Source organism: Poecilia formosa, unplaced genomic scaffold, assembly GCF_000485575.1.
Source record: "Poecilia formosa unplaced genomic scaffold, Poecilia_formosa-5.1.2 Scaffold238, whole genome shotgun sequence".
NCBI classification, from domain to species: domain Eukaryota; kingdom Metazoa; phylum Chordata; class Actinopteri; order Cyprinodontiformes; family Poeciliidae; genus Poecilia; species Poecilia formosa.
The window spans coordinates 666,005-691,020 of record NW_006800177.1 but is presented as its reverse complement, the minus strand read 5'-3'; the positions used below and the strand labels follow the sequence as shown (position 1 = coordinate 691,020).

Below are 25,016 nucleotides of genomic sequence, written 5' to 3'. Positions count from 1 at the left end.
TGTCCTTTTTCATTTCTGCAAAGCACATAGTGTGGCATAAATGAATCAGAAAGTGCTCTATAAATAAAAACAGGATTAACTACCTGGTGTGTTATAACACTACTTTAACCAAAACTCTATTCATTTGTGGAGATTAACTTGAAAAAGCTTTCAGAGTTAAATGAGACCGTTATCCCCAAAATATATGTATTCAAAATAAATAAAGCAAATAAACAAAAACACTTTAGCCATTATTCTCAGTTGGCTGTATTGATTTGTACTGTCCCTTTAACATGTTGTTTGGTGTGTGACAGAACGATCCCTGGACTTCTTGAGAGGCCCAAAGATTTTCACACATCTCATTGAGCGGCTGGTGAGAGACGCCACTGTCTGTCCTTCTCCTCCTCACTTTGAAAATCAATAAGATGCCTCCGTGTGCTCATTCACGTGGATCGGTGTCTTCCCTGAAAAATGCCCGAGGCTCAGATTTGTACTCCTCTGAGCTTGACTGAGGAGATCTGGGATTCTGATGTCCGTCCCTCCTTGGAGATTTAGGAGCTATTGTCTCTGTGCAAAAGGTGGGTTTGATCCTAATGTTGTCAGGCCCGGCTTTGATGTTCTGGTTTATGTCTCCCTCTTGTGGCCATTACAGAAAAAAACGGATGAGTTAAGAAATACTTTGAGAAAAGGAAAGGCAATTAAGCCGGATTATCATACATAAATAGTTTTATTATTATTGTATTTAGATATTTAAAAAAGTTATTTGTCCCCCTGGTATATTTAGGTCTAGAATACTGGTGAATTTATGATAGTAAATGATCTATGCTTCTGATGATATTAGTTCAAACTATGTAATTTTCTGCTTATCATTGTGAGCCTGGTTGAAGTGCTCAATGATTGGCTGCTGGACAATTTGCAAGACAGCAGTCTCTCTCCCATGACTGTAGACGAAAATCTGTCCGCAAAATCAACTTTCCTGCAACTTTTAGATGCATTGTTTGTCCACTAAGCCTAAATAAAACGGATGGGTTGTTGCCAGGCACCTGAAGAGCTGAACGACTGAATGCTGATGAGGAAATCCGGCCAGTTGGAGAAGAGATGCATGTAAGTTGCAGGATAGTGACTCTTGAGGACTGGATTTGGGCTGAATCATGGCCACAACATGGCAACAAAATAACATTACTGTGTTAAAAATCACTTTTTTAAATTGAGTCAAATATTTATTTAACATTTTGAGTTGAATCATTGAAATGAATGTGCATTTCAATGATATCAAATTTGAGTGAGATGTACCTGTAAAAAGACAGTATTTCCTTTTGTCTGAGCCATAAACTTTGAATTCATAAAACACATACAGGAGCAAAACAACCTTAAAAAGCCGTGTGTGATAAAACTACAGTTATTTAAGTTGAGTGAAACTACACTTTTAATAAATACTTTTCCTTTTTTATGTTGTTAATGGTCAAACTAAAGCAACACTGAAGGATTTGAACACATTGATAAAACACAGATATCTGCCTAATAACTTTGAAACTGTACAGTGTCATGCAATCTTTTTTTTTTTTTTTTTACAGCAAATGATAGTAAAAGAAACTACATTTCAGGAGGGGGGGCCGAGCTGCCTGTGGTCAGTGACATCATGGGACGCAGCTCTTCCTCATTCAGAACACCCAAAATGACTCGCTGGCATTCGGGCTTCTGCAGGTTTTAAACACAGATTATCTTGCCGAAGGTCTTCAAAGCCTCAATCTGCTGCTTGTAGGCTGCAAACACACAAATCCTTATTTAAAATAAGAAGTTAAATAAGCGAAGGGCAAACTGAGGAAGTGGCTGCTGAGATGGCTCCTTTGATGTTTAAAGACGCGTTTTGGGTAAGTCACTTCTTGTGGTCTTGTCATTGTTTAAGACAGAGAAGGGCGATTTAAGTTATGCTTCCTTTTCATCTTCTGATATTTTTTTTGTTGAATTAATTGCGCTGCATTTTTATAGCATGTAAAATATCCTAAACAGTTAAATGTACAAGGAGCAATGATTACATCATTACAACTCTGATGTTAATCACATAGAGAAGTTAAAAGCTATTTGCTCCAATAGTAGCAAATAACTTTGTAATTTAGACTTTTTCTGCTAATGTCTAAGCACAACTCAGGAAAGTGGTGACATGGTGACATATTTCTACTTTTTACCAAGTACAAATGTTAGTTCTGCATTTTTACTTCGCAGAGAGTCCAAGATAAAAAAAAAGGGACATTTTGTAACAGCAGCTGAGCTTTGCTTTTTGTTGAAGCATTTCTCTTTAGCTTGTCTTCTAAATGCAGAGCTCAGACTTCACCTGCCACGCTGGGTACGACGCCATGATCCAGAGGCTCCGTGATGGGAGGCAAATGTGCAAAGATATGGAGGAGCTTTTGAAGATGAGGTGGATTTTTTTCTTCTTCAAGTGACTGAAACTAAACTGCACCCATTAAAACAGCTGAGACTGTAAAATGATCTCATTTTAATTAGTCATTGTGAAGAATACCGAATATATCACAAGACTTTGCTTTCATCGTTAATCTGATCACTTTAGCAGTTTCAGCGTTTTATTTATCACATTAATTAAAAAAAAAAAAAAAAAACCTCCAAAAGATCTGGAAAAAAGGAATCATAACTGTTCATTTGATTGAAAGGAGCATATGACTCATAATCACACACACCAACTAAACTCAAACTATAACTCATACCTGTACTACTGTAAAAGCAGCTCACTTTACACACACTGATAATACAACTCGTGATGCGTGACTTTTAATGTTAAATTAGAGCTCATTATAACTGTGAGATGCAAAACTAAACACCCAGTTACTTTAGTTCAGATGCTTTGTTAATTTATAATTCAGCAATTAAGAACAAACATCTCAAGATACTTTACAGGACAAAAAAGGTCAGAATCTTATAAAAAAAAAAAAAAAGAAAACACGATTTTAGCATAATGACATCAACCCAAAACAGTTCAATCAAATGGACAGGTTGAAATACAGTTATGTACAAGTGAGTTTAATCTGTAACAGAGTAAGGTCATGTTCTGTTTATAAAATCATTTTATAAAAAATATTCTATCTAAGGTAACCGTCAGGTTTAAAATAATAGATACAACAACCTATGTTTAACTTCACTTTTGACAGATAATATTAATACGCGTTTGAGTAATACGTGCACAAAGGTGAAGCAACGGCGTGCATCGGATTTATTTTAGCCAGGTGGTGCAGCTTAATAAAAACCAAGTGTAAGTTCTCTGATTCTTACTGATTCTTACGTGTTTTACTACACAGGGCAGTGGCAGAGGAAAAGTACGGGAAGGAACTGGTGACAATTGCTCGGAAAGCCGGAGGACAAACAGAAATCAGGTAAACAAACAAACAAAAAAAAATCAATGTTAAATCGAGCACAGCACATATTGACATATTAACCATGGATAATTATGAAACCAGAGTGTCACAGCAGTTAGTGATAGATATGGATGCTAAAGGAACTGACCAGTAACACTAAATACAAAACCCCGGCTCTTACCTTTGAGTCACGTTCTTTTTTTAGAACAGCATGAGCCCAAAAGAAAGAAAAAAAGTGTAGCCGTGTCTGTGCGCATGTGTGTGAAGGTATCGACTTGACAGTTTGCCTCTCTGAGTACTGTAAGGCATTACATATCAGTTTCCTGTTCACTGTGAGCAACAGCAGTGGAAAAAGTAACCAACAAAGCCAAGGATGTTTCAGAGACGTAATTTTTCACTGATTCACCTGCACTTTATGCTTCCTGAAATGTCAGCCTTCAAGCTATGTTTACATGGTTTGACCAAATAATCTCATAATCATTACTTTGATTTGTTTCCCAGCACTTTGAGATCGTCCTTTGAACAACTGAAAACCCGTAAGTCTGTGTTCTCTGCAGAATCACCTTGCCAGGTTGTGCTGGGACATGACAGTGAAACTATTTGAGTTTTGCTCTCTGCATTTTTGTTTATTTCAGAAATAGAGAACATTGGCAACTTTCACATCCAATTATCTGATCTCTTGAAAGAGGAGGTGAAAAAGATTGAGACTTTCCGAGAACGTCAAAAAGAGCAGAAGAAAAAGGTACTGGGTGAAAGTTGTTTCCTTGCAACTGACTAAAATCTGATATGTGAGTGGTTGAAATGTTTTCTGCCCAATCAATATTTCACTGACACTTCACTTAATGGTTCCCTCCAATGCCGTTCAAATCCTTCTGCACGAACTTAGCTGGTTGCTGTAACTACCTGTTTCTTCTCTGCATTTTAGTTAGCACAGGTTAATCTTAGGTTCTGAAAATATATCTGTTTTTTTTTTAGTTTGAAAGCATCATGGAGAAAGTTCAAAAGAAGAAGGTCAGCTTGTACAAGAAGACCATGGAGGTAAGACACTAGAATGACTTCTCAATAAACTCAGAAAACTTATTCCCTGACAAGTTACAGTTACTCGTTACGCTAACTTGCAAAACTCTAAGAGTAATGAGCTCTAAATGCGAGAACAACATATAATTTTACATCAATACAACAAAACCGAATCACAAAATAAGCTTTGTGTCTGTTCTTGTGGTTAGCTGTTGTGTTTCCTTTCTGTTTCTGTTTCCCCAGTCTAAAAAGACCTATGAAGTAAAGTGCAGAGAGGCTGACGAGGCAGAGTCAGCTGAGCAAACAAATGTTCCAGCCAAAAATGCTGAAAAGGTAACCCATACACATAAATCAGCTCACTGATATACAACATTTCTCTATTAAGTCTAAGACTTATAGCAGCAAATACAGTAAAACACAGATTGCAGAATATGTTGAAATCAAAAATTGTTAAGCAAACATTTTCCCTGGTTATGATAATCAATGATGAACTCAGTTCTGTTCATATTCTGATGAAGTCACCAGATAAGAAAAGGTGAAAATATCTTGCGGTTATGTCTGCACTGTAAAGAAAAAACAAACAAAAAAAGCCCCCAAACATCTCTAATTTATGGCTGTGGTTGCCAGAATTTCATTGTATAAATATGGTTAACAAAATACCACATAACTTTGTGGTGGAAGGTTTAATAATTTTCAAATTAGTATTTTGTCCAAAATATCTGATACCCCAATTAAAATCAATAAAAACATCATATAGACCACAGCAACACATCAAATAGGTCTTGAATTGACAGTTTTTAAAATGTATAATATAAAAAGCATTTTACAAAGCCTGCAAAAGACTTGAGACTGGGATTAAAGTCACAACCACAAATCTACAGCCAGAGTTACGATGGAGAGGTTTGGATCGCAGCATACTACTGTACTAAGACGTACACATTTTCCAGAATATGCAGCTGTATTTAAAAAATAAGGTAGCTCCACAAAATATTGACTCAGGGTAGGGTTAGGGAATAAAAAGTTTGTGCCACACTTTTCAGATTTTATTCATAGAAAATGTTGAAAATTACATATCATTTTTTTCTTCCACTTCATAATCATGCATTATTTCATACTGTATGAAGGTTTATGATTAAAAAAAAAGTAGTAAAAATGATAAGTTTGTTGTATTTATGTAATGAAATGCGAAAACTGCAAGAGGTGTTAAGATTTCTGCAAGGCGCAGAATGAAGGACGTCGCACGACAAAAAACGCAGTGGCTGTGTAGGTGGGAAGGTGTAAGACCACAGGTAAGGCTGTTATGACAGAAGAGGATACTAGAGATGAGGTTAAATGGAGGCAGAGGATCTGTATTAGCAATCCTTTTAGAGAACAACTGCAAGAAAAACAGAGATGGAAACAACTAGAGGGCAGAATTGTTGTGCGAATTCACGTCAGCTCCTTATGAATGCATTTACTCACAGGCAAATTATTCTATTTAGTCTGTCAGCTGTCAGGTCGTCTTTAAAAACCCAAATAGGCTGCATGTACATAACGTTCCTGTTTAAAATTTGATTCACAGGTGCGTCACAAGGTCAAACAGTGTCGACAAGCTGCCACCGAAGCAGGTACGAGTCACATTTCATAACTTGAGGTTTCTACTTTTTAGCAGCAGAGTAACTGTTCTTATAATCTCTCAGAGCCATCGGTGACGTTTGTCTTTGTGCTTTGTGCGCTTCATTCATTGGTTTCAGTCCAACTGGTTGAGATCTGCCACAAAGTGTTGCACATCGTGCTGCGTTTACTTCATAAATTAAGGAAACTGAAAACGCAGATGAGAAAAGAAGAAGTGGCAGCTTTGAATAACTACCTAAAGCGACTCAACAGTTTCTGACACGAGTGTCCTTAAGAAACAGGAAGAGAGCAGCAATCTGACACAGGACATGAAAAAACCAAGTGTGCTTCAGCTGCTCCAGCTGTTGCAGGTTTAAGTTAAAAGCTCTTATGTGCTTATTTCCAATTCTGGTGATTATGGATTACAGCTATAATCAAAATTTAGTTTCTAAAAAAAAAAACCCTTAAATATCAACATTAAAAATGCCTTTTAACACAGAAATGTTGGCCTGTTGTACAGTGTAAGCACTCAATATACTTAGCTCGGACTCCGTTTGTTGCATTGTGAGAGAATGTGACCAACTTGTGGCACTTCAGTATACTAACCTTTAGTTCATTTGCATTGTTTTGTGCTCATTTGCATGTTGTTGTCTGCTGTTGTTACTTGTGCACCTTTCTCTACTGTGCATTTTCCTTTCGCTTCACTTTCCGTTGATATTATTGCATGCAGCACTCTGGGATCTGCCAGCTTGTGTACTAGTGACCTTTGTAGCTAATCCCCCTCGTCAGTGACCACCTGCTGCTCAACCTTCAACCCAGTCTTTATCATGACTGTGTAGGCCATACATGGCCATAACATGCAGTAACATTATTGTTTCGCTGCCTTGTCACTGAATCTCAGTCTCTTATTGTTCCTGAAATATAACACACTATTCTTGGACAAAGTCAGTTAATTCCCAAGAAAGTCTCCACTAAACTAAAATATAATTAAAAGGAGGGAAGCTCAGGATCTATTCCACATAGTGGAAATTTAGCTTTTTGAGAAAAAGAAAAATGTGTTCAGTGTGCTTGCATGCTTCATTCCATAGTTTTGATTTTAACCACCACCCACCATAACATTCTGACTTCCTTGCAGAGAGAATGTACCTCACCAACATCGATCAGCTCGAAACCGTTCGTCGAGACTGGGAAGAAACCCACAAAAGCACATGTGAGGTACAGTAGACGGCATATTCCTGTTAGCAGATCTTTAACCTTCTCCTAATCCACCATTAAGATCTTAACTCCCAGACCGAACCTCAAACCACATCCTATAGAAGAAATAAAACACTCTGTGTGTTGACCAGACAGGAAGTTTACTTCATGTTGCACAGAACATGACAGAATGAATTGTTATGAATTATTCTGATAGAAAAACTATATTATTTGCACAATTATTTTATATGGTAGCTTGGGTGTTTTATGAAAATGTTCTTTAAGTTTCCTGTTCCTCATTTCTTGTTCCTCGTTTTACAAAATAAAAAAAAATAAAAAAAGATAAAATGTCAACTGCATTTCAGGTCTTCCAGCAGATGGAGGGAGACCGCATCAACATGCTGAGGTGTGCCATCTGGGATCACTGCAACCATTTCTCCATGCAGTGTGTGAAGGACGATGAGGTAATCTGCTCTACTTTAATCAAAAATAAATGACCAAAAGGTGTCCTGCTTGGATTTCACAAAACAGATATTTACAAATAGCGTATTACTGAATCTTCAACCAGCAAATGGTTCATTACCTTTTTAAGTAAAATGCAGAAGCTGGTGTTGACAAAAAAAACAAAAAAAAAAAAAACAACTTACTCCATGATTCAGCAGCTTGTAGCACCTCCTTCAGTAGCAGTGACTTGAAGACGTCTACGAAACCTGATCTGTCTCTGATTTTTGTGGTGGAATGATGTTCGTTTTCTGCACCTTTGTTCATTAGTTCTCCTGATATTGTACAACTAATTTCCATTGGGTTGAGGAATATACTTTGACTGGGCCATTGCAGCACCCTAATTCATTTCTATTTCAGGCATTCTGCGGTAGGGTTGCTGTTGAGATTGTGATCTTTTTTCTGTGACCTAATTTGGGCAAAGCTTTAGTTGTTACACAGATGGGCTTTCACTCAACTCTTGGTTGCTTTGGCTAACAAAGTTGCCATGAGTAAATCAATGGACCCCAAGTGCTGTGCCTGCAAAACAGGCCAAAGTCATTAGTTATTAGTCATAGAGAACTAATGACTCTATGACCAATAGAGTCATTAGCAGTAATAAAGCAATTACAGTGCTTTATACTGTAATTGGTATAAAGCACAGGTGTCAAACTCCAGTCCCCAAAAGCCACTGCCTGCAACTTTTAGATGTGCCTCTGCTGCACCACACCTGAATAGAATAATTAGATCAGTAGCAAGGCACTGGAGAACTTATCTATACAAGAAGGAGGTAATTAAGCCATTTCATTCAGTGTTTTGTACCTGTGGCATATCTAAAACCTGCAGCGGCCCTTGAAGACTGGAGTTTGACACCCCTGGTATAAAGGATTTTACTAATATAGTTGTCACATTTTGTCTCACTACAGTTTCAATCTTAATTCCATTTTATGGAGATATTTTGTGAAAAGACTAATACTGCATAGCTTTTAACATTCCTCACTGATGAAAATCTCAATGTTTTGCACGGCAAGGGGCACATCTAGAACTTTGGACTTTGTAGATTCTTTGTGCCAAATTAGCTCAAGCTCAGGCAAAATAGATGGAAAATGTCAGTGAAGAGCAAGTTTCAAGTCTAACCGCAGATTCAGCATTAGATTTAGGTCTGCACTTTGACTGGACCATTATAACACATGACTATGCTGTAATCAAAACCATTCCAGTGCAGCTTTGGCATTATTTAAACTCATTGTCCTGTTAGCCGGCGAAGCTCCACTGCAATCTTAAGTCATTTTTGTATTTACTTTGTATTCAGCTCCAACCATCTTCTCATTAATAATCAGTTTTCTTGACCCTGCCAAAGAAAAGGATGGCCCAACTACTAAGTTTTACTTTTGGCAAAGTGTGCTCAGGGTAGTGTGAAGAGTCGGTTTTCTGTTACACAGCATGCATGTGCAGCTAGTGTGATTTTGGTCTCATCAGATCAGAGCAGCTTTCATTAAGTCTGCCTTATTTCCCATTATGCATAATGCATTAAACACTCATTGCAATGGATTCCTTCTTGCCATTCTTCCAAATTTGTAGGTTTTGTAGACTGTGCAATTAATATTCTCCCACCTAAACAGCTCCTCCAAAGTTGCGTTGGCCTCTTTGCCCTGCCTGTCAAGTCTTCATAGATTTGCAGTCTTGCAGTTCCCATTTTCGGGTGATGGATTGAGGAGTGCTCTCTGAGATGTTAAAAGCTCTGAACTCTTCACAGAATAGCTGTATTTAAATGGAAATTACCCTAAACACAGGTCGACTCACTAATTAGGTGACTTTTAAAGGAGGTTCTGTGCCCTGAATTTTATTTAAGGGTATCAGAATAAAATGGGCTGAACGCAAATAGATACTAAGAATTTCAGATTTAGATCTGTAAAAAAAGCACTTCAGAAAACCATGCATCAGTTTCCTTCCGTGTCATGCTTATAACACATTTACTGTTGGTTTAATGGCAGAGAATCCTCCTAAAAAAAAACATAGAAGTTAGTGGTTGTCACCTAACTAAATGTAGAAAGGTTCAGGGGTATGAACACTTCTGTCTCTCCTCTACAGCAGATTTATGAGAGGCCCAATCTTACAATGGTGCACAAACTCAACCATCCCCTTACATAAAGACAACCAAACTCTCCCATAAACACTGCTATGATCGCATTTTGTGAACCATAAGACCTTTATTTAATTTGTGAAAGTTTATTAAAAGGTCATATTAGCTCTGTTTTGCACCTAGATCTCACAGCTTCAGTCTGAAGAGCTGTCAGACTTTACTGTTACCCACAATGTGTCTGAATGATGCTGGCTCAAAGTCACACTTTTAATTATTCTTATTTACAAAAACCACCATTCAATCTCACATTCACCAAGATGATGCTTTTGTGAAAAAAATAAATAAATACAGAGGAAATATTAAAAACTCATAATATTAAAAACTCAAAATTGCATGTATGGTCAATTAGTATTTCAAAATATCATGTAGGTTACCACTCAGATCCAAAATTTTGATTTCTAGGCCTTGACAAGTTTTCATTATGAAATGAAATACAATTTTATTAATATTAATAGTCATTTCTATGAGATAGAACTTTTGTCAGTATTTCAAAGGTACTGAATGCAGTTGTTTTAACGGCTTTATGAGCAGGATAAATCCTGGACACATAGCAGTGCATTTTAAACCTTTCTGTCTCTAGAATAAGTTTATCAGTGGAACAGCAGGAGCCTCTTTAGCCAATGCTGTGGCCTAATGGGTTGGAGGACTCATTAAAAAACACACTGACCTTAAGTCTGGATAATTGCCAAAGATATATTCTCATTACTGTGCACTTGGTGTAACAATACACTGAGCTGTTGCAACATTCACTCTTTCTGACCATTGCCAAAACAAAAAACCCAACCTCTGTTGGGGTTTTAGCAAACAAAAACCCCAACAGAGCGTGTTGGTTCATGCTGATGCATCGCTCACTCCTGACTTCCTGCTTGCTCTAACTCAGCTGTACGAGGCGGTGAGGACGCTTCTGGAGCTGTGTGACATCACCACGGACAACAACTGTTTTATAGAGATGAAAAAGACGGGATCGAAGCCACCAGGTGAGTTAAAGAGAAGTAGCAAAACAAACTGAGCAGGAGTTACTGTGCTGCTCCACTTCTGACCTTTTCTTTCCTCTCAGTTCACTCTAAGAAAACAGTCGACACTTCTCAAATGGGCAACTTCCCTTTTCTTCTAACAGATCCCATAGTGTTTGAAAGCTGCAACTCAGCTGGGATGAAGAGGAACAGCAATGGGCAAGCTTTTTTTCCTCAAGAAGACATGTCAAGAAGGTACGACACCTAACAGATGCAAAGCAGGGCCCCTTTGAAACCGCCTTAATCCAGTGCCAGGTTTTTGGTGGCGGTTTGGTGAATCTGAGGAAGCCACTGTGTGTTTCCTAAATGTCTTTTGTGTTTATGTGGATCACACAGGAGCTCAGAGTCTTTACTCAGAAGGTCTGTGAGCAGCAATACCGAAAGCCCCACAGCTTCACGGCCCACCCTGCCGTCTGTTGCAGAAAGTAAGTGCAGTTTATTTTTATGCAAACATTTTAAAACCGATTTCTCATCGGTCAGTTTGCATTAGGAAATCTACCGGTAAATTAAATCCTGTGATAAAAAACCAAAGAACGGCAAATTACTTCTGTTAAGTTTTCTGGTTTTCATTTGTAATTTCTTTCTTCTTTTTCAGGCCAAACAAATGATAATGGATATGCGCCCCTTCCTTTATTACCCTCTGCCCCTGAGGACGAACAGTTCTATGTTGTGCTTTATGAGTACACAGCACAGGTGATCCTCGTAGGATGCAAACAAAGCTGATCCGCAATCAGTTTTGTATTACTCGTTGCTCAATTCTATTTATTTTTTTTGTTTGATTTGTAGGAGCAAGATGAACTGTCTGTGAGCAGAGGGGACATAGTTCAGGTCCTGGTGAAAGAAGAAGATGGCTGGTGGACAGTGGAGAGGAACGGGTACAGTGGGCTGGTGCCGGGAAACTATCTGGACAAAATCTAACCCCAACCCAAACTATACAGACAAGTTTCCATCAATGATAGCTTCTAGAGACCTTATTGCAGCCCTGACATAAGTTTAATCAAAAATATGATTACATATGTGACTGAAGCCTGTTTACAGGCTGTAAAAACAGGAGGCAAGTCCCAGACACTGCAGGCAAATATTTATCCCTGAATAAAAAAAAAGGTTGTTTATGTGACTAATTTAGTCTGGCAGTCGTGTACAAGACCACTTGGGGCCCTCGTGTCAGGACAGCCGCATATTTCACTCATTCCTCTGGCCGGCTCTGTTCTTAAGTCTTCTTTTTCAGACACATCTTTAAGCTTTATGGTTAGAGGCTCTACGACTGTGACCGCTTTTTAAAAGGCAGATTTTAGAAAAAATGTTTAGTGGAAGGTTGAGGAAATCACAGAAGAAATGTATTTAAACAGTTTCAATTCCCATTTAGGCAACACAACTTATGAGGCACAATGCATTTCTTGACTGGGCAGCACATTCTGTGTTCAGATAACACTTCCATCCTGCTAGCTGCACTAATTAAAGAGGTTTCATTCTGTTTAGCAACAATAATGTGCTTGGACTAATGCTGGAAAAAACAAACTACTTTCTTTTATTAGGTGGTTTTAAAACTGTGTTCGGGAAGTGTTAAAAGCTCATAAAGGCAGATCTGATATTTTGGTACAAGGAAGTGAGGTTTGACTTGTGGTATTTTAAATTACTTTTGAGTAGACGGTGAATGTTTGTGAGCATTTGCAATGGCTGTATTGTTTTCTTTTGTGTTCTGCTTAGACATACTCTGAATCGGTTTGCTAGCACAAGTGCAAGCAGTTGCACTTCTATCAGCAATTAGCTTCGCCTGTCTAGACAGTCTAAAACAGAAATACAAAATAACTTGTGGGGAAAGCGAATATATGAACAATAATGTGGATATTTAAACATTTAAATCTTTTAAACCAATGTTTTGCTGCACACATAGTTCATTTCCTATTTAAATGCATTTGCTATGTATATAATATATTGTGAAAGAGGTGGCAAATAAAAGCAGTCCAGGTTAAATATTTGAATTTATTTGTTTCTAGTGTGTTCTCAAGTCAAACACAACTTTTTTAAGTGTCTCACATTTCTCTTGTAGCACTAGTCATATCTACGGGATCAACTTAGCAGCCCAATAAAAAAATAACAGTACACGACGTCACAAACATGGTATAAAATAACATGTCAAAGTTCTTCGCATCAGGTTTCTAACTAGGAAAACAAACTGAAGTCATCCTGTGAATTTAACAAGCTGAATGCACACTGAAGCGTTTATGTAACACTGCTGATGAATGGTACAAATGGCACTGCAGTTTATACTGGCAACGGCTCACTAGTGAAGCCTGATTCAGAGAACATCTACACCCAAACAGAAAATACGTTAGCTACAACCTAAATATCTGGGAACAAATAAGGATACGTAGCTGCAACACAACAGATAAAAACAAACAAACAAACAAAAAAAAATCACTATGCTTTTAATATTACTTACAGTCAGTGATTTTAAACAGTTACTGTATGGTTATAGAAGTCGAGAAATAGCTTATGCAACTAAACAACTAAGTGTCTCAAGGGTTCCTGTCATTGTGCAAACGTCCCTTACAATACTCACAATCATTATCTTTATAGACGAGCTCTAAGAACTCTTCATCATCATGATCACTGAATAAATTGAAATTTCAACACAAGTAAAATATCTGCAACATGAATTTGAGTTATCAGCCATTTACAGCTTTGGCTTATATACAAAAGACTAAGACAAAACTGCAACTCAGAGAGCATGTTAATAAATAACCACTTTTCCTTTTGAAGCCATCGCCCACTGAAACCTCATCGCCAGTGTTCGCTACCGTTTCATGAGCTGTGCAAGGTGTGCTTGAGCTTGAGTAACTACGGCTGAATCTAGTGTGAACATGTCTGGTGAAGCTCCTGGACATTTTTTTTTTGTTTTGTTTTGTTTTGTTTTGTTTTACTGAAAGCGGTTGGGCCGTGTCCTTCAAGCGTAGCTGTTGGTGGTAACCAGCAGCTCGTAGGCCGGATCATGACTCCTCCTGCACAGCACCACACAGGCACAGAGCATGCCCAGCATCTGCAGACAGGAAACGCAGAAGTTCAAACACATTTTACGACTGTGTTTTTCTTTTTTTTGTTGACTCAGATTACTTTAAAAAAATGAGGGCAAAAATTACTATGTTTTGTGTTGTTATTATTTCACAAAAGAGGTGGAGGACTAGAAGAGGCGATATTCAATTGTGCTTAGAACTGAGGATGTCGTTCCTGAGATGCGATTTTTAAGATATTACATAAAGTATGGATCCAAGAAAACGGAATAGGAAATAAAGGACAACTCAAAAAATTTACATAAATACATTCTACATCATGGCTAATATATGGCAGCTCGCAAAAGTGTATACACCCCTGATGAAACACCAGGTTCTTTGTGATGTAAAAACTGAGACCAATATAAATCATTTCAAAACTTTTTCCATAAATAATTATTTTGTCAGATGAACTTACCCACCACAATTCACCTAAAATAAACAAAACGAACAAAAAACCCCCCACAATAATCTGCTGTTCGGTTTTCCCCGCTGGATTTTCCAGAAATCTGTTTCTGTGTAACCCAATTTCATGGAAAATTTTCCCAGACATAGATTTTTTTCATAGAGCATATCTAAAAAATATAAAATGCTGTTAATCCCAGCTTGGGATGCTGAAATACTCAGGAGCCATGTTACTTCACATGCTATTGCCAGGCGTTTGCAAAGCAGCTAATCCAAGACCACCATTCATTTTCCTTTGAGCGGATTGGCTGTATCCCCAAGAGCAGAGACAAATAAGAGTTCTTGATGGTTTACATTGTGCATATTAATGCATACCAATGCATATTTGGTATTTAAACTACTAAAATGGGCAGTCAGAAGAGTTTTTTAAGAGGGAGTCTCCAGTATTCAGCGGTTGTGGTGCCTAACCTCTGTACAGCCCTACTGAAACATCGTCCTTTGGTTTAGGGTAACTTCAGAGACAAGGATGAACTGGACCAATTTCAGCAGTTGATGAAAGGCCATGCCAGAGCTCTGAGCTAAATTTTGTATTATAACACATTTGTGTGTTTTGTAGATGAACTGTACCTGGAAAACATTTTGAAAAGATTTATCGCGGCTTTGTTTTTTTGTACATCACAAAGACTAACATTTAAACAGACATTTTGGAGTCATTCTTAGACATTTCTGCCTTTTCAGCATTGTGCATCTTACCTGTATTGATGCAAAAGTTAATGCTGCCCATATGACATACATCATGATCTCCTTCAGTTTCTTTACCACAAGTGCTTCGCAGCCCTAGGAGAGAACATAAATGACACGAGGCACGAGGTTTTACATGCAGGACTATTTCCCTAGCAGCATCCTGAAGGGAAAACGTAGTTAGTTCTTGTTTGTACCTCTTGGTAGAGATCCGCTGGTCGGGTCAGAGTGCCGGTGCAGTTGTTGATGTTGGGCTGGCAACAGCTCACTGGGACGCTGTTGTTCTTAGACTCCTTAAACCAGCGTGTGTTTCTCCAGTCAGAGTAGTTGTGGATACCACAGCAGTGAAGCTATGGAGAAATAATCAAGAAAAAGAGAAAAAAAAATCATTAATGTTTGATTTTTACTCCCCCAATGTCTATAAAATGCTCATAAACTAATAAAAAAGTCCTCCAAATTTTGCACATTTCCTCACCTGCCTCTGTACATAGTCAATAGCCCGACTGGGAGCATCCGTGTTGGGGCCGCTGTACTCGTTGTAAACCTTCTGGATGGAGTGATTCACCTCATCTTCTACCTGCCGTGGTCAGACAGCCACAAATTATCAGCAAGATATCGTTCAACTGTATCCACAGTGTAGCAGTGAGAAATGCAATCCTTCACCTATAGAAACCCGTCTGCAGGAGAACGAGCCCGTGCTTACCTTCGCCCTGTAAATGTAGCCGAGAACAACCACCACACACTCCGTCACAAACACCAGCAGAAGGATCGCCGCGAACTGAAACGGCGAGAAGCAAACAATAGTCTTAGTCAACTGAATCTGAACAAAAGGAGAAGGAAATCTCAAGATAACTTCAAATTATTTCTCACCACAAAACTGGAGTATGTACAGACACCTAATTTATGTATTTTGTTGATGTCTGCACATCAAATTTGTTAGGTTTTTCTAAGATGAACAGCAAGTGCAGCAAAGTTCATGGGTTAAAGATGTTTTAAGCTACTTTAGACATTCTCCAAAAGATATAATACCTGCCAAAGGTATTACAAAGTATCATATTTTGGGGCTGAAAAGATGTTAATCATCCTTTTTTTTTTTTTTTAAGATTTTTTGTTTTTTTATATTCATATATATAAAATGACATAGAAAACCCTGAAAACTATATGTCATTTTGTCTTCCGCTTTAACTCAGTGGTCTGTTGGTTTCCAATAAACTAGACTGAACTTTGTGGTGACAAATGTGGCAAAATGTGAAAAAGCTGAAGGGTATTTACAGTTTTGCAAGCCGCTAGACAAATAAGCAAATTAGTCAATAAGCATTTCCATTTGCTCTTTTAATGTGTTTCACTGATTACTAAGATCACATTGTGTTGACTAAACAACAGCAGCAGTAATCAGAGGTGCTGGCCGTCTCTCAGCGATCAAAGGCTTTTTACATTATGCACCTTACTCATTTCTGCATTTAAGCTTGAGCAAAGTGACCCTGAGCTCCTCCAACCACTGCGCCACCTTCAGGCGGTACTTAATGATGCCAGGGAACAGAAGATAACCCAGCAACAGCCCCGCCTCTAAATCCTACCAGCCAGTCATTTTTCTCACTCTTTAAGTGAAAACTACAAGCTGAAATTCAGCAAAAAAAAACAAAAAACAACTCCCTTCTTAACTGCTCTTAGTCATTAAAGGCTTAAATGATTAAACACATAATCATTCAGTCAATTTATTTAACTCTAGTATGGATAAGTTTAGTTGACTGACAACTTAAATTAAAAATGTGTTGTTTTTTTTAATATCACCAACATGGATACCTGATTAAATCTGTCACTGAAGTTACAAATATCTGCAGTTTGATATGTAGACTAAGCAACAACTAAACTCCCACTAAAATTGAGTTGAAGTCTAATAGTGCTTATTGAGTGGAATATTATACCAATGCATTATTCTGCATTTAGTATCGCAAAATAAGACAACAAGCTGGCATTATTCAATCTGTTAGAGTGGAGCCTGCAGACATATGATGGAATTTCCGAACCTGTTTATTTTCCGTGAGAAGAAATATTCAGAAACAGGAAAAGTTATTGTTCCTGTAAGTAAAAGAAACTCGCAGTGTTGTTTCAGCCAGCTGACCAGCAGTACAAATCATATATTCTAAACTAGTTACTCCAGAACCTTCTCATGCTGGAGTAGCTGGATAATTGGAGAGGACGTGTGTGCAGTTTCGCTTTTGCACCGCTCTCCAACCGATGCAATGCTTACTTACCACAATGCAACAATAATTTGGAACTTAGAGACAAATAAAGGCTTATGAAAGGCTTATAAAGGCCAACAAAAGAAGGAAGTGGTGGCCCAATGTCTGTAATGTGCCTTAGAGTTAGTGTAAACGTGTCTATGCCCACAACAAGAAACAATAGGAATTGGGTTGCAAAAACCCAATTCCTATTTGTGAGGAATCAGCAGTCGGGGAAGGAGTGCAGAAAAGAGTGTGAGGAAGTGATTAGAGATTGAGGTCTGGGTCAAGTTGAGTTCAGACTTTAGATCCTTGAATGAGGAAACAAATCTTATAAAGCTCTCATCTTCAGGAATATATTTGGGTTTTTTGAGGATTAAAACTCAAAAGATGCAGGCTACCGTTTCAGTCCATCAGTATTATTCATCAGCATCGCAAAATACACATGAAAACATTTACATCTCTTCTGCCATTTCTTTTTTTAAGTCAAAGCTGTCGAAACTCACTGTTGCCAAGCCACAGGAGCTCTCACGTATTGTTGCACAGCAGCCAATCACACCGATGATGAACAGCAGAGTCCCTACAGCTATGATCACCACGGCTGGAATCAGAGTGTACACATCCTCAAAGAAGTGGTCATAGTCGTCATAGGTGATGAACACATAAGCTCCGATGTAGCACAGGATTCCAGCAGCAGCCTGCAGAGAAAGAGACAAAGGGACAGGGGTCAGAGGCAGGCCAAAAAACTAGGGCAATCGTGTATTTTATAATAAATCTGACAACAGATTTGCTCTAATATAGAGGATGGATAAATAGTTGATATGCTAAAAGAACAATAACTGAGCAACTCTGCAACATTTTACTCAGAGAAATAGGTAACACAAAAGGGATTATTTCTCTCTTATTTCACTTAATTTTCCTTTATGCTCTGTGGATCACATAATGCTAGAGGTGAAGTCAGCTGTCGCTACCTGCCGGTGACTGCTGCATGCATTACATCACTGCTGCTAAGACTAGAGCTGCATCAACACAACACAAAGATGCCCAAAGCATGACCGAGCCTCCAGTCAACCCCGACCGACCCCACGGTGACGCTAAAACTCGCAACACTTCAATTGGGCCCCGCCTTATAAAATAGCGGTTCCTCGCTTCCTCTGGCGCAGTCTGCAGCCCTGCTAACGCTCCCAATCCCCGGCCTCATCATCGGGATGCTGCACATTGTTCCACCATCTGTCGTTTTCTTACCCAAAATATGAGATTGAGGAAAACCAGGACGGTTTTGGACGACGTAATCCCGCACTGTCCCATTGTAACGCGAGCGCTTCAAACAGGAACTATGTAATTATTGTTAGTTTGGGTGACAATTTTCGGTGCACCTGCACCTTTGCCGTTAAAATAATAAAATGGCTTCGGTCTGCCTCACCGTTCAGATTCCTCCGGGCTCGACCAATGAAATCGCTGCAAACAGAGGCTGGAGGTCACGTGCTCATGCTGACATCATCATTCAAAACAAACAGCCTGGAGGCTTTCTGCACTGAAATGTGGGCAGGTTTATCCCAATAAACATGTTTTAGTTATTATTTTTAGTGAACTCAGCTCATTTAAACCTAATGTTCACTTTCGCAGAAGATTAGAATATTACATAAATCAATAAAACATGTTTTTTTTATTGTAGAAATGATATGCTATGGTCATTTTATGACTAGAATACTCGCTGTTCAGCATGAACATCCTCCACAAGAAATCAAATTCAGAACAGGCCATTGGTAAAGACACTGCCTGTTCAGTCTGCTGTATTCAAGCAGTCGGGAATAATTGCAAAAGTTCTTTGTAAATTTGTAACACATACTTTCAAACATTTTAGAAACAGTGTTTTAAAAGTTTCTTCTCAAAATCCCGATGGAAAAAATATTCCATTTCACTTAATAAAATGGAATATTTTATTAAATATTCCATTTAATATTTAATAAAATATATGGTATATACAACCATATATAAGGTATATATGGTTGTACACTCTAGGTAACAACCATATACTGGAAAATGTGTAGAAAGCCTTGAAATTAGTCTTTTATTTTTTTAAAGTTTTACACCCAAATAATAAAACCTTACATTAGACCACATATTTTTTGTTCAGTGGGGCAGATCACTGTACTATATTTTTACAGAAAATCATGTGCAACCTCATTACTGTTAACCATATCAATTCAGAAACAGCTGTACCTGACACATTTTTATGCTGTATTTATTCAAGAATTTTAGTGTGTCTGAGAACATTTAACAAGAAATCTAAAAGTTTCTGTGATAATAACACATGCAAGAAATGGTTCTATTTGTTTCAAAGTTGCAAAATCTTGCTTCAGTTTCAGGCATATTAAAATTGCTCTATAAATATCTGGGATGATCAAAATATCAAAGCAACATCCTGGATAGATCTCTATTGCACCTTGATAAATAGATTTATTTCTATTTTTACTATATATTTCCCTGTTTGGGGAGAGCTACCACATAGCACCATAGACATGAATTGGCACCAGTTGCTTAGCCTTACACTGAACACTTAAAGTGCGACCTTTGCCTTTCAGTGCATTTTTCAGAAAGTAAAATACCTAATTTAAAGTGCCAGTTTTCATCAAAATCAGACCTGAATAGTGTCTTAGTTTGTAACAGATTATTTTAGCCATGTCCTACTCTTTCACTCATCCGATCATCTTTGCATGATCTCCTAGAAGATCATGTCTTATGATTTCACTGTTCAGATCATCCATGGGTTTTCTATGGAATATATCTGCAGACTGAGATGGCCATGGAAGAGAGATGACTTTGGATATGTGGATATGATCTAACCATCAATACACATCTAACTAACTGGTTGGGCTGCTTTTCTGGTCTTCCTATTTTCAACAGAATATACAGCAAGACGAAATAAATATCTGTGTCACATCATATTTATACCACACAAATCAACAAAGAAAGTCAGCACCAATGCAGTTTAGTTTTTTTTTTTTTTTTATGCCAGAGGGGGGCAGTATATCATCACTAGTTTTACTGTAGGGTTGAAACTGAATGATGAAGATTTGGAATGTTGGGAAAACAAGCCTGTCAGGGATTCTCATTTAAATAGCATAAATCTTTTAGATGTGAATACATTCATGGCACATCCATGTCGTGCACCCCTTCTGAGACTAACACATTAGTAAAAGAGTTGTGGCACAAGTCAATAATGACTTGAGCCGCTGCCCAAAGCTTCGGTTTTATTGCCGCATTGGTCTCTGTCAGCTGTTGGTGTTCAAACTGAACAAGAGTGAAACTAACAAACACCAGGAGCCGAGCCTTTCTGCTGACAGAGCCGACAGTCTCGTTGCATGACATGTACCTGTAGGCTGCTATGAGATTCATTATTAAAACAACAATGGCAAAAAGCAGACAAGCTTAGATAAAAAGGAAATAAAATGGGATCCCACAAACAAAAACAAACAAGTACAACTTCTTTGAAATTAAATTTAAAAGTCAGTCTCACCGAAGCACCCACAGAAGGTAGAATTCAGAGTTTTGTGTGTTAATATATTAACACTGATGTTTAGTTCACTCAATCACAACAACATAAAGGCAGACCTATAAGAAAGCAGCTCACTATTTAAAAGCAAAGGCTATCACACATGTTCTCACAAGCAGGTGAAATAAAAATCTGTTTGATTAGACAAAAACAAAATTGTTGAGGAAACTCGCACTAATACGATTTACACTTTATTACTTATTAAAATGTGAAGGAGAGGAGGTCATTTATCACACTAGCAAGCAGCAACATGCCTCTCAGTGTACATGGGGACTGGAGATTCTGCATGACATGAAATTATCCTTTTAAGATCCATTTGACTGTGTTTGAAATGGCATACTGAGTGACGACAACACATATGAACGTTCCTCTCTTTACATTAAAGCAGCAACCAAAAACATTAACATATTTTCTTGATTTCTTTTCTTCTTGGATAGCCAAGCCTGCATATTAAAGTTTACTGTTTACAGATAATCTCCATCCAATCCATCTGAGCTAGTGTTATTCTGCAAAGAAAATGGGACTATAACAAAAAACGACAGCCTCTAAATGTGCTTAGCAGACGGAAAAAAACAAAACAAAAAAAAAAAAAACAAGACTTACAGTTGCAAATGCACCACATGAGAAGATGTCTCCTTTTATCAGGTCAGTTTGTTGCATGTCTGTTTTATACATAGGACTTTTAAAATATTGACTTTCTGTTTCAGTCATAAGCAAACTGGTCAAATGGAAACTCCATTCATGGAGTGCTTTTCTAATCACTATTCATGCACAGGATGAGAAAATCTGGTTTTAACTGTGATAACAAAGCACCGTCTGACATGTGGAGGAAAAAAAGGTGACATCAAACTGACAACCTTCCTGAAAGGCAGGTGGCCACTGGTTCTACTTATTTGTCTACTCTCTCTGATCAACAGCTGCCAAAACTGAATTCTGATAAAAACCTGTGCCCTGTCCTCACCTTAACTGTGTCAAAGAAAAAAAAAACTCTTCCTTTCATCTGATTTATATTTACTTCATATATTTCACACATGCTCCTCCCCACTTAGGTAGCAGAATGTTTGGATGGACAGATCATCCGTTCAAAGATGATTGTCACTTGGCAAGAATGATTTTTTTTTGGTATTTATTTATGAAGAAAAGATGGCAGAAGTAAGGATTAATATACATATTTCCATATTTCACAGTGCTATAGATGTGAAATGATCATGTGTAGTCAATCGTCATGAATCAGACCGTTTCTCTCTCAGTCCCAAAGGAGCGAAGAAGGACGTGTTCAGATCGTGTGAAAACAGCAGCTCAACAAATAACAATTTGCAATGTTTGGATCTGCAACTTTCAGTCATGAGACACATAATTACACATTTATAACACCCACCCCACCTCCCTCCACACATTTCTATCACACTGATAGCCAAAGCATAATTATTCTATCAACACATTTAATTGCATTTTGCAACAAGCCTAACTGCCTGCCATTTTAGATTAATGAGAAAATATTACCTTGAATTTTATATCGAGGGTGAAATTTTGCTACTGACAGGAAGAAAAATTCTGGTTTGCTAACAGAAAATCTTGAACACCATACATACAAAAAAGACACTTTTGCTAAATCATTTTTCTTACCTATTGTGTGTCCTCTCATTAAATAAATCGAATGCCATTTCCTACAGCCTACTAACCTACTTCCTCCTAGTTTTGCACCTGTAGATGGATTCTCAAAGCTGATGATTTGGGAAGCAATATTTGTGTAACTTAGAGGTACTCACCAAAACTTTGGTTGTAAGAAACTGAATTAATCGGCTGTTTGCGTTGCAAATTTGAAGGTTTATACTTTAGTCATAAAGTACGGCATTAGAAAATTTAATTTAGATGAACACTGTCCTACTTTTTAAATGCAATGTCATAAATCTCATCAGCACCATGAATACAGCTTTTAGAAGTGGCTCTGACAGTTTAACAGACATTTGTCAGAAACTACGGTTTTGCAGATGCTCAACAAAGCGGTTTGAGACTGTTTAGAGCACAACAGAGTTTCCTGATTGGCTTTGCAGTGTCACCCAAAGACAGCTGAGTGTTTCCTGAACTCAGACCTCTGAAAGTTTCTGATGAAGCAAAAATTCTACACTTTGAATATATAAAAAGAAAGACAGACAGGGCATTGTGGGAAGGACACTAAAATAGCCCAGCTGTTTTTAATCCAACAGTCGGTCGCCCAAGGCAAAGAAGTTGCATGAACCATCTCCCTTTGCTTCTATTGATTGAGAGAAAAGATCATCCTTGTATGCAGAGGAAAGAAAAAAGCTATTGATTTCTCGTTGAAATGCTTAGGGAGCTATAAGCAACGTGATTTATGTAAGCTGCCTACATAAGTATTTATATAAGAATGAAGAATCATAAAATAATGAAACAAATAGATGTTTGTAATGGGTCTATAAATAAGATTAAAGGTCACATTAAACCCCATGTGGAGGAAAATCTAACATCAGATTCTGAAATGTTCTGAAACATGCTGTAATTACTTAATTAATTTTGTTCATTTCAGACCCTGTTGTTAAATTGTTTACCTCTTCGCTAAAAGTAGAGCATGAGTCAAACTCTTAGCCAAAGGGGATTTTAGGATATTCTTTTTTTGCATTGCCCAGAGGAAGAATAAAAGAGTGATGTGGGGAAAAAACAAAATCAAAACAAAACAAACAAACAAAACAAAACAAAAAAACATGTTTTGTCTGGAGGGTCAAAATGGAAACACCTCAGTCTTTCATAAAATACCTGCTACACATCATTTTCATTTTATGTTTTATTATTTAATACAAATAGCCGAAATAAATTCAACATTAATTAACAGAAAAAAAAAAAAAACCTGTTGCAAATGGGACATTGTTGGAATGTTGCAGATGATTTTAATCAGAATCAGCAGAAAAATTATAGGTTGTTTCTGGTTGTTATTTATATTTATATATTTTAATCCCTTGAGGTCTTCGGTCCATACGCGCCACTCTTCCGACCTCCGCATCAGTTTACTAAGATTTTCGCCAGCAGCTCCGCTTCCTGAAAAACATCACGTTAGATTTAAGATGAAGAAAACTGAAAAATATGTGCATTAAAAAAATAAGGTAACGAAGACAGAGTCCTCTGTCCTCACCTGATCTTTCAAACGGCTCTCTTCTGTGTCCATCTGCGCCTTCAACGCCACCCGCAGAAACTCTTGGAAAAGCGAGGTCTGCTCAGCCGGGAAGCTGACGTCCACCGCGTTCCCACCCTGGTCCTCGGGTGAGCGTAGCAAAGGGGTGTCCATCACACTTTTCTTTCCCATGAAATGCCCTGCAAAACCAAAACAACAACAACAAAAAACTAAATTAGTCTGCTTAATTTCATTTTTGAGAGAAAAAGTGGAAAGGAAAAACCTATAGAGAACATGATTTTATTTATGCGTAAAGGTTTAAAACCCTGATATTATGTCATAGGATTTTACCTGAAGGTAAACATTCAAAAGAAATAGTTTCTTCTTACCTGTTGCCCAAAGATTGCCTTTTGGAGTCACTTTGAATTTCGGAACTTTACCCCTCCCATCAGTCAGAGAGATACTGTCTCCTGCGCTCAAAGACATAAAAACGAGATATGTGAAGAAGCCACAGTGGCAAACATTAGTCAGCGTGAGTCCTCTCATTTTAACCCGAACTCCGGATCTGTCCTCCTGAGCGCAATTTTTCTTTTCCAAGTGGCTCTTTGTTAGTGTTGGATCGCTGCAGACTCGTCCTGCTTTTATAGGGTCTCCTGGACGGGGTGGGCTCTCCTGATGGGCTGCGTTTACTTTTCATTCACTAGGCTGCGTAAATGAAGATGACATCAGCCAATTCATTGTGATGCTTGTGCGTAATTTAAGCATCAAACGAAGTGGCAACGTGAAGCATTTTATAAAACAAAAAGCAAAGCATCAAAAATGTTTTAGACTTAACTTTCTCACTTCCAGGTGTATTTGAATAAATGTATTCATCTCAGTTGTTGAGTTCAAAAGTAAAACGTATATTCATTACCCAGGATCAGATATTATATTCAAATCTTCATTTTCATCATTATGGCACAGCAAATGAAACTCCATTCGGTTTCTCAGAAAACTTAACATTTAACTCCATTTCAAGGACCAGTCCCATAAATGTTCCGTTTTGCGGCTTTGGGTGTGTCACGGAGGAACAAAACCGACTGGCCAGATCCCATCATCCAGGGGCCCAGTTTGGCCCTTTTTGCAATAAGC

General features: G+C 37.9%; 3 protein-coding genes across 3 annotated transcripts; 1 reads left to right on the top strand and 2 right to left on the bottom strand.

The window, feature by feature from the left end:
- The first annotated feature begins 1,580 nt into the window (after window positions 1-1,580).
- On the top strand, window positions 1,581-12,874 carry LOC103149883 (proline-serine-threonine phosphatase-interacting protein 1-like). The gene is made up of 15 exons (XM_007569240.2): window positions 1,581-1,850; window positions 2,298-2,398; window positions 3,291-3,365; window positions 3,849-3,883; window positions 3,983-4,089; window positions 4,323-4,385; window positions 4,608-4,697; window positions 5,926-5,971; window positions 7,093-7,172; window positions 7,517-7,615; window positions 10,655-10,751; window positions 10,892-10,982; window positions 11,124-11,212; window positions 11,383-11,480; window positions 11,574-12,874. The coding sequence occupies exons 1-15, from the start codon at window positions 1,818-1,820 to the stop codon at window positions 11,703-11,705; spliced, it is 1,236 nt and encodes a 411-aa protein (XP_007569302.1). The 5' UTR covers window positions 1,581-1,817; the 3' UTR covers window positions 11,706-12,874.
- Window positions 12,875-13,673: 799 nt separating this feature from the next.
- On the bottom strand, window positions 13,674-18,618 carry LOC103149884 (tetraspanin-3-like). Its single transcript, XM_007569242.2, has 7 exons — window positions 18,451-18,618; window positions 17,712-17,903; window positions 15,687-15,761; window positions 15,459-15,560; window positions 15,181-15,333; window positions 14,996-15,079; window positions 13,674-13,827 (listed from the first exon to the last, which is right to left on the bottom strand). The coding sequence occupies exons 1-7, from the start codon at window positions 18,511-18,513 to the stop codon at window positions 13,735-13,737; spliced, it is 762 nt and encodes a 253-aa protein (XP_007569304.1). The 5' UTR covers window positions 18,514-18,618; the 3' UTR covers window positions 13,674-13,734.
- A 5,026-nt stretch (window positions 18,619-23,644) lies between these two features.
- nmbb (neuromedin Bb) lies at window positions 23,645-24,515 on the bottom strand. Its single transcript, XM_007569239.2, has 3 exons — window positions 24,275-24,515; window positions 23,907-24,085; window positions 23,645-23,812 (listed from the first exon to the last, which is right to left on the bottom strand). Exons 1-3 carry the CDS (start codon window positions 24,429-24,431, stop codon window positions 23,777-23,779), a joined length of 372 nt encoding a protein of 123 aa, XP_007569301.1. The 5' UTR covers window positions 24,432-24,515; the 3' UTR covers window positions 23,645-23,776.
- Between the last annotated feature and the right edge of the window lie 501 nt (window positions 24,516-25,016).